The sequence below is a fragment of the Buceros rhinoceros genome, unplaced genomic scaffold (assembly GCF_000710305.1).
Source record: "Buceros rhinoceros silvestris isolate BGI_N320 unplaced genomic scaffold, ASM71030v1 scaffold14511, whole genome shotgun sequence".
Lineage (NCBI taxonomy): Eukaryota > Metazoa > Chordata > Aves > Bucerotiformes > Bucerotidae > Buceros > Buceros rhinoceros.
In genome coordinates, this window is record NW_010394946.1 from 26,464 (window position 1) to 36,613 (window position 10,150).

Here is a 10,150-nt window from a genome sequence, read left to right on the forward strand (position 1 = left end):
GCAAATGAATCACATCTTCCATATTTGATAAACCTTAGCAGACAACTTTTTCCTCTTGTTAAATGGTTGTAAATGAAGCTTACATATTTTAACAAAGTGACGGAAGCACAACAGAAAGTGAAGGGGATGCACAGAAAAAGTATGTCCTGCAGAGCAGTTTCATCACAACCATAGTGTATTGTGCTGTCTGCCATGTGCACGCACTGTTCAGAAAAAACAGGTGTTTATGCTACACCAACTAAAGAACATTTACCTATCTTTCAATCATACTGCTTAGAATTGCAACTATTCATTTTCATAAGCCCAATGAATTTTCATGATATTCAGACTTCTGTACTATAGAAGCAAATAAAAAGCCTAAACTCCCAGAGGAGAACACGCCCAGTAGAAAGATAACTCCAACTGCCAGCTTCCTTCATGGACACGAGTCCCTGTCAGTGCCAGATGTAAGAGAAACAGCGAGTTCACAGGCACGATGCTGCATGGTGGTGAGAGGATCCTAACAAGGGGTTGCACAACTATGTGCAGAAACAGCACTCCTGGATAACTGCACCACTTCTTAAGGCTGCATAATAAAGGGTGCAAAACTCAAGAGGACTTTGGAGAATCAAGATCTTACTTTGAAAAAAATCATGAAAGCCAGTGCTATCAAAGACTACAGAAAGCATTTGTGGGTGACCGGATTAGGCACCCCAAAAGGCTGAACACAGGCACTGTGGAGAGGAAGATGCCTAGGAGGAAGACAGCGAGCAGAAAAACCTGTAGACAGGCATTTATGATGTTCCCGTAAGTCTTTGACTGGTATTTGAAAATCTCCTTTCCCAGTGCTCTCTCTGCAACCTTACTTGTGGCCTGTGATGCTGCAGCAGAATGGCAGGATTGCTGGTTCTGATGGCTGGCTACCTCTCTCCTGAGACAGCAAACACCAAGCACTGCTGTGTTTCAGGATTGTGGGGATTACCTGCTTTCTAAGGACAGGACTACAGGAGCTCAACATTGTGGAATCATTTTCTTCCTACTAAATGAAGAACTGTTTTTCACAGCTGTTCTTACCACCACATGAACTTGGCCTGTCTGGCAACAGTCAGGAGCAGATCATCATCAGTCTACTCCACAAACCTGGAAATTTCCTGTTTATACACACCTCCATCCTTCAGAAATACCCTAGCAGGGCTTCCAACTCATTTTCACTGTTTTTCTCATTCTCATTAACACCACACAAAACCCACTTAAACAAACAAAAAAAACCCCTCAAACCAAAATAAAAACAACCCACGAAGCACTTACATTAAATGTTGCTTCAGAAAAGAAAAGCATGTTGCTTCACTACAGGAAGCATTTTAAGAAATGCTTCCTTAAGAAAGACAGCGAAAACAAATGTTCAAGTATTTTACCAAATATATTGAAAAAAATAAAGAAACAAGCCTGGTGTTCTGTGAAATCTTGGTTATCCTATCCTTCCAAAGAGTGAAATGGTCGTTGACAGTTATACAAGCACCCCCTTTAACATGTCTACGCTGTGAAAGACTAACAAAATGGCAAGTGCCAACATTTCAGATTAAGCATTTCCTGCAAACAACCTCCTCCAGCAACAGAGAGCATGCACAGCCACATTTACAGCTATCCAAGCTAACTGTCGCTGCTTGGTTGTTTGCTAAAGCTCCAGCTCTGGAAATGAGCTCCTTGGCATGAGTGTAGCCCTAGAGCCGTGCTACGCACGTTCAAAGTCACCGAGTACATTTAAAAGGCCGCCACCTGCAACGCCTAAGCAAATTTACCAGATAACCATCAACCAACCCATACAAAACTTCCAAAGGACAAGAAGTTTACACGGATGAAACCCAAAGGTTTGTAAACAAAGGAAGAGTCAAACTACCATGTTGAGCCGGTCACCCCAGTCCACAGCTGGTATCTCAGAAGAAATCTTTGCTAGAGCAAAGAACAAATTCCTGACTGAAGTGTCTCTGACCAGCAGCTCATCCACTGCAAACAACCCTCCTCTGAGTACTGTTCCTTCGTTTGATTTCAGTGAACCCCGATTTCTCTTTGCCTTCAGATTTAATAATTGCTAACAGATGGGAATGTAGAGACGATGACGTGGCTCCAAAAGTGTAACACCCAATTCTCTGTTCATGAAGTTGAAAATAAAAATATAGGTGAGATTGTATTCATGTTTGTTTGTAACTTTTTGATTACAGAAACCTTCTGCTCAAGCTTCTATGCTCAAGCTCCAAATTTGACACTGAGCATCATGACCAAGGAAGTAATACATCATAAGTACTTTTGTCCCTCCAGCTTCTTACCTCTGTTCCTCTAAGGTCTTTGGGATAGTAAATATCTTCAGTCATCTGAACACTTAGGCCAAAATCCACCAAAACCGCCTTAGTTGACATAAAGACAATGTTGCTTGCTAAAACAAAACCAAAAAAGAGACCATTTAAGTTTCTAGCATGTTGAGCATTTATTTTACAACATGCTTTTTTCATTTGGACGTTAACCTGAGAAGGAAGATTATTACAACCAGTCTCCATAGCCAACACAGTCCTTCTCCTAGCCAAAATAAGTCTTAGTGATTTGATCCAATTTAAAATTATAGCTTAAAAATCAAACTAAACTTGTTTATGTAAAAGAATAATCAACATATGATAATTTTCCCAGTTTTAGGGAAAAAAGAAGGTAAAGAAAATGGCTGAGGATAAGGGAGAAAGGTGGAAGAGTGGTAGGCACTTTAGCATGGCAAGGCTTGCTCTGAAGATGTTCAATGGTCTCCAAGATGGAGAGCATACTGTGCAGGTCTGGCTATAAACAACATATCTGTTGGTCACCAAGAGGCTTCTCTATACTAACGATTTAAATCAAGACAGAAGTAGAGAGCAATCAAGGCCCCTCCACAGCAGCCACATGAGTCTCTTGCACCAGTCAGTGACAAAGGCTCAGTACGATGACAGAGGACAGGCTATGGCTACAAGAATAATAAAAGCCACAGAGTTCCAGACTCCCAATGAATTGCAGCAGTATCTAGGAGTTTAATTCACTCTCCTTCATAAAACGCTGCCTAAGGCACAACTTTCTACTCAGAGGCTTTCTTTGCGGTTGTATTTCTGATCAAATATTTATGAAGGTAACGCTCAGTGTAAGCCTTGAGAAATTCTTGTTTGCTGTTTCAGGAGATGTGGACAAATGAAGTCTCCAAGTTACACAACATAAACACATTTCCTCCCAGAGGAAACTGTGGATCATTTTTCATCTTGACAGTGCCCACCATGACCATTCAGTAGGAAGGTGCAGGCTTGCTTTCAGCGGTACTGGTTCCTGAAGCAATCTTTCACATACTGCGACAAAACTTTGTAAATAAACATGTAATTTTAGGGATACCTTTGAGGATACGAATTTTAACACCACATAAAGGACAATGTAGAGGGCCACACTGCCACAGCAGGCTCTGCTGCCTGTTCAGGTCTGTACCCAGCCCCAGCTTTGGCTGGTTTTGGACTGAAGTTCCCCCACCAATTAGCTTTGTGATTTAACCGCTTTCCAGACAAGGGTTAAAATGAGTGGCAGCTCCTAAGAGTCAACAAAAAGCCCTCCTCCCCTTCGTGGCTCAGGGCAGACTTTTTCCCAGTAAAATCCCCATCTCCTCCTGCACTGGCAGGACAGAGACTCAACAACAGCTGAAGAAACCAGAGATGTTTGGGAAACAGCCTGTTCTATTGATTCTGCCTGGGGAGGGAAAACACACACCTCAGCTCACTCGAGCGGAGGCTGGCTTGTCAGGCAGTGGGCACAGCTCCCACTAAGGGCCACCAGTGGTTACCCAGCTCACCACTGGAACATAACAGCTGACTGCAGGAAGGAGCATGGCTGGTGCGTGAACCCCCAGGCATCCCCAAGCCTGGCGGCCACCAGCCTCAGGCAGCCTCCACCTCTAGTAACGCAGAAAAAACTGCAAAAAGTGAAACACACTCACATCCACCACATTCGTAACAGGCTGATTCTCCTATCCATTGTCTAGATCCTGCAGGCTGGGTTTTGGCTGGTTTGGTTTTTTTAATCATTGTTACTGCCAATTACAATAAACCCATAGGAAACACTTACTACAAGCGGTAAAGCACAGCGGAGGAAAATCAAGCAGTTCTATAGTTGTCAGAATCTCAAAGCCTTATATCTAAAGTACTGAACCACATTAACTTAAAATGCAAAACCGAGATTAAAAAATAGCAATTCCTGATAATGATCTTCTGTCAAGTATTTATTGTAACAGTTCAGTTTGACTACTTCTATTTTAAACCCTCAAGTTCAGCAAAAATTAACTTGCAGAAGAGATATGTCTTCACTAGAAGCACTGTTACTAGAAAGGCAGAATTTATCTGTCTGTAGAGGGTGGTGGTGTTAGAAGAAACAGTATTTAATATTAAATTAATTAATTTAATTTTATTAATATTAAACTTAAATTTTAAGGCTATTTAATATTACTGTATTTAATTTCATTTTAGTATCGATACGGTTTGATTATTTATACATGTCAATACCCAGAGCTTTTTGAAAGCAAATATATACTATCGTTTGCAGTAACTGTTGAAATAAAAAAACAGTACAAATTAAGTTTATTTAGTTCCAAAGTATCTCAAACTGAGGAACAGCCATGCAGAAACATAAAACCTAAAAGAAGGTGCAAGTGAAAGGTGGGCATGGAAGCACTCAAGATGAGTTTACATGGAAAGAGGGAAACTTCCAGCTTAACATAGAGTGATAATTTTGCTCTGGATTTCATTTTTTACTTTTTTAGGTTTTATTTCAAATTGAGTTGCTCAAGAAAGGCAAAGGAACTAAGACTTTGTCATTTGCTGAGCTTTATCCACCCCACCCCGCCCAGAGACGCAAGGCTTCATGCCCCAGCTCAGTCCCAGCCCGGACCAGAAAGCATCCCAAGGAATCACACACACATACGTTTGATATCGTGGTGGATAATCCTCTTGGAGTGGAGGAAGTCAAGTCCTTTCAGAATATGCTTTGTCACCCAAATGATTTCAAATTCTCTCATAGGACCACAACTCTCCAGCTTTTCCATGACAGATCCTCCCTCTCCAGCTTCCATAAAGAGATGGATTGTCTCATCCCACAAAATAGCACCGTATAATTCAGCAATGTTTTCGTGACGGAAACATGCCTGTATTTCAACATCCGATGGTTTGAACTGTTCCACTGGGACCTAGGACATTGAAACAAAACCACAGAAAAGCAGGTCAAAAAACAAGTTATTGATACTAACACTAATTATCCTGAGGATTAAAATAGAAGAAGGAAGCAAAGCATTTCTATCCACTTGTTAAAATATGGAGCTTTATTTTGATCCTGTGACTTTTTCTGCCTTTCCAGTAGAGATACATCCTGTTTAAAGTTGAGAGAGGTTTTGGAATCATGCCCAAATGAAAAGTGCAATCTTCCAGAAAAAGCAATGTAGTAAGAGTTATTCCCGTCAAAATCCAGCAGTTACGCAAAAGCTCTGTGCAAACTTCCTGGTGAAGTACATAAAAGTCCCACTGCTTTTTCCATTAGCTTTGTGCAGTCTCATCTGCTCTATCAGAACTATGCACGCGTCTGACACGTGGATCAGCGCTTACAACGCTCAGCACAGTCTGCCGACTAACCACACTCAGGACCATTATTGGCCTCGATTCAATCCTTATCAGCACTGTTAAACGAAATTGGCTTTAAAGCAAGCACCCAGCAGCACTGTATGTCCTTAAAAGTACTGACGGCAGATTGCTAAGACAATAAAAGCCATGTTTGCTTACACACAGAAAGGCTACTACAGCTCTTTTTATTCTCCTTCCCTCAGACTTGTGGCTGAGAACCAAATAAGAGGATAATACTTTCATTGCAATGGGAAATACTGTTAGTATTTTCAGAACCGTTAGGATGCTTTAATTCTGCAGTGGAGCAGGAGGAACAGCAAATTAAATCTGTCCCCATGTGGACACACTGGCTGCAAGGGAAGGACACATGACAGCCTCCCCAACTCTTCCACACACAGAAGTAATAGAGGTACTTATGCACAAGCTGGGGGATATAAAGCAATGTCCCATCTGAGATTTTACTGGCCCTAAACATTTACTACTCATTTCAGAACAGCATGTTGAAAAGTAAAGTTGAAAGAAAACACTGACTTGCATAAAAATAAGGTGGTGCTCAGCAGTTTTCTTAAATGGCACTGGATTTAAGAAAACTTAAGACTGAAGATCTTAAAACCATCTGCAGCAACCAGATTTTGCTAACACTTTCAGCAGGGACATGACCTCATGCTAATATTTTACCACTGTAAGTACAGCAGGACAAGTAGAAATTCTTCTATCCCCACATGGCAGCAGGCCTGCCCACATGGCAGTTACACAGACTTACAGATACTTTCAAAATACGGTTTGCAGTCTCAGAGCCCCAAAATTAAACCAAGTTAACAGTTAAAAACATGCATTTTTCCTACCTTGTGTAGGCCAACAAAACAAGGTGGTCATCAGCCTAACAGTGGAATTTGACGCAGACATATTCGAAAATATACTGTAGGCAGTATGTTGTACGGTATTTGCTCAGAGATAAAACACGGAACTAACATACCAGTTTGCATGCCATTCGTTTCTTGGTTTCTTTATCTTGGGCTAAGTACACCTTCCCAAAAGCTCCCCGAGGAATAAAGTCAGAGCCAATGTTTCTGTAAGTCAGCTTCCATGGAAACAGGAGCACATCAGAGTCAATTTGGTAGCGTCCATTCTTGGGTGTGATCTGTAGAGTTACACCAAAACCCACAAAAACAAAATGAAGTTAAAACTGCTTCAATTAATTTTACACATGTAGTGGAAAAAAAGTAATATATCACTTATACATGTGCACGATGCATGCAATCTGTTCAGCAGTCTTTATTTAGAAACACCAAATGGGAACAGCATGTGAGGTGTGGCATTCAATCACGGCCCAGGCATCCACGTTTCTCTCCAGTGACTAACTTACGAAGTGTAAGTTACAATTAATTGTCTTGAAACAACAACAACAGCAGCTGGGTTAATGAAATTACCCACCTCTTGTTATTAGATTTACCTGCACGTTTGTCCTTCCTGTAATCTGCTAACTTGTTATGCCACATACCTGTTACTCACAGGCTATCTTACATGATGTGAGCAAGAGTTTCAGTGTTTCCTAATATCACATGTACTGCTAGGGAAATACATTTTAATTTTCCATTTTGCATCAGTTTCTGCTGCTTAGTAAAATGTTGAAGCGGTCTGCCGCAATTTTACCATCCACCTTCTAATTTTATACTGTAGTTAAAAAAAACAAGAGTGGAGGTCACACTGCCCGCTTTATGTTGGTAATGTTGTGAGCTTTGGTTCTCTGTATTGCCAGCAAGGCGAGGAGGGCTCCTCTAGGAAGCGATTCAGAGCATCTAGGCCAGTATCTTGCTCTAAATCTTCCTCCCTCTGCACATGACAGAGAGACCAAACTCCTAACTATAGCCATGTGAGTATTGCTGGAGGTTTAGTGCTATTTCTTCAATCTCTTAATACTCTCTCAGCTAAAGACTTAGTAATGTTTCCTGTGAATATGTTTCTAATTAATTCATGGCTAGACAGTTGTCCAGGACAACAGTATTGTCAGTGTCTGGAATATCATTAACCTGTTTACTGCTAGTTTTTCAAGATACTTGAAGATATGTAAAAGCAGATCAAGGTAATTTATCACTTCATGTCTATCACATGGCCTCAGGTACTCAGCTCTTCAACTACCCTTTTTAAAATAACAGCACATTAGGGGATTATTTGGTTTAGAATTCAAGATATAACACACATAATCTTTCTGTGCTTTAGCTATTTTCATATTTTGCAATTAGGAAAGGATCTTCTTGACTCCTAAAACAGTCATTTGTGACTAGTATCTACATGAAATAAATTAATTCTTGAAAGTTCTTCATTTTGTGGAGGGTAAGTTCTTAACTGTTGGGGGGTATCTTGCTTAGGATGTGCAGAATAAGCCTCCCCTCCACTTATCAGAACAGGGAAAAAACTAGCAATAAAACATCTCATCTGCTCACTTCTGCATTTCAAGGGATTGAGACTAGCTAATCTACACAGGTTACACCTATCCTAGCAAGTATTACAGACCGAGCGCAGAGGATCCGTAGGGCAAGAAAGCAACAACCACCTCACTATTCATGTTTTCAGGAGGCTTTCATGACTAGTTCCTAGCCTGGTCCTGTGGAGCAAATGCTCATTTGTGGCTGTAGCACATCTTCCAGTTCAGTTTCAGCTGGAAGAAATCCAGCCTGTGCAGTCTGAGACCCTTCATGATACAAGCCACAGTGCAGTCAGTGGGTGTCACCAAGCAATGAGAAACATTCCTGATCCTAAACTTAAAATGCTGTAGATATTTACAATATAGATGCACCTGCTGAATACAGGTACAGCTAATGCCCTGCTTCCAACCCTCAGTTACTTAATGGGATCACGTGCACCTCACAGTACTCGGTTCATACCAATTGTATGCCTGTGCAGAAGTAATACGCGAGCAAAACAACCATGACTTTGTAGAACAGTGTCTATCCTAAGCATAGGAAACATTTAATATTAGAGTCATTTCAATGTTACAGTTTAAAAGTGACTGTTCTGCAATATTGAAGTGCTCCCTCCAAATCAGAATAAAGCTATACCCTGTGCTTTTCACACCTGATTAATCAGCAAGCCTCAAGCAATCAAAGTTCACGTATAAAACATATTACATGCAAGACATTTAAGATTATAGATGTAGAACATCTTAAGAAAATAAAGCAGCAGCACAAGCACATGTAATTCATAATTGATTGTTTCCAGAGCAACTGATTTTAAAAAGAAGTCCAATGACTCTAATATCTACAGATGCTTGTAGAACACAAATAATTTTAGGGAAAAAAATGAACACATCTCAAAACAATGCATCAATACTTGAATTTAGTAGTGTGTGATGTTACATAATACTGTAGTTCTAGAAGTAACAGTTGATGCTATATGCTTTTTCTCCTTTCGTTATTATTTTTTACATTTTGTGAAGATAGACTGAATTGAGCCACTATACCAAGATAGACCTTTATTTGGGAGTTTTGCATATGGCCTCTTTACTGCATGAACACAAGGCACTGGAAAACTTACTGTCTCCCAAACCCGTATGCCATCATTGTTGTGGCTTTTGCTTTTAAACTGCATGTCTCAAGTTTGTATTCAGTGTTGAGAACCATATTTGTATTCAATGTTTTCTAATCTCCAGGCATACCAAGAAGCAACACAGAGTGGATCTTTCTGAACGACAGACCTTTGTCCATAGCTGCCTGAGACTGCAGAGGTTATACTTGATGACCTCAGAAACCCCCTCAAGCCCCAGGTTCGCACAGGCACCACCAGCCTGACTGTTACTCCTGGGACTGGGGGTGATCTTTGCTTAGATTCATAAAAAATTTCCAACTCCTGAGGTCTACTGACTTTCAAGTAAAAAGAAGAGTGACATACCATATTCAAGAGGATTCCAGATTCTTGCTGTCTGCATCCTTTAAATTGTTTTGTGGTGTTAGACACCTGATTTGCAAAAGCAAGCAGGTCTTCCACAGTCCCGTATCTGACAGAGGACATCAAAGAAACCTCCCCTTCACAAAACAGTAAAGATTCCGCACGTTCTTCATTTTGATTTGCCTCTTCACACATTGTAATTAAACTGTCTTCATAGACTGCAAGATCTTCACCTGGATAAAGGTTTTCCATGATGTCTATCACCTCAGACATATTTAAATTATTTAGCAACAAGTCAATCTCCTCTTTGCTATCACTACCCGTGCTCATATACTCCATCACTGTCCACTTTGCAAAACCACTCCTGAAAAAAAAGAAACAAACAAACCTGAAAACACTTTTCACCTAAATTTGTTTTAACGAAGTAACAAAGAAAAGAAGTCATCAAGATGATAGACAACTCATCATAGACAACACAGTTAGATTTAAAATTATTGATCTGTATTACAAACAAAATCGTAATTAGTAGACTGGGTGAAGAGGAAATGGAGAGAAAGTCTTTGCTAGTGAATTTTTATTTAGAATTTATTAGTGAACCTCCCCTGTCATTCATTCTTGAAATTTACTTT

The 10,150-nt window shown here is 40.3% G+C and overlaps 1 protein-coding gene across 1 annotated transcript in view; it reads right to left on the reverse strand.

The window, feature by feature from the left end:
• Positions 1 to 9,860, reverse strand: part of MAP3K8 (mitogen-activated protein kinase kinase kinase 8) — a 14,591-nt gene extending 4,731 nt beyond the window's left edge. The window contains exons 1-5 of the mRNA XM_010145390.1: positions 9,525 to 9,860; positions 8,188 to 8,190; positions 6,613 to 6,777; positions 4,948 to 5,209; positions 2,304 to 2,410 (exon numbers count right to left, since the gene is read on the reverse strand). Coding sequence (XP_010143692.1) covers positions 2,304 to 2,410; positions 4,948 to 5,209; positions 6,613 to 6,777; positions 8,188 to 8,190; positions 9,525 to 9,860 — 873 coding nt within the window. The remainder of the gene's footprint in view (positions 1 to 2,303; positions 2,411 to 4,947; positions 5,210 to 6,612; positions 6,778 to 8,187; positions 8,191 to 9,524) is intronic.
• Between the last annotated feature and the right edge of the window lie 290 nt (positions 9,861 to 10,150).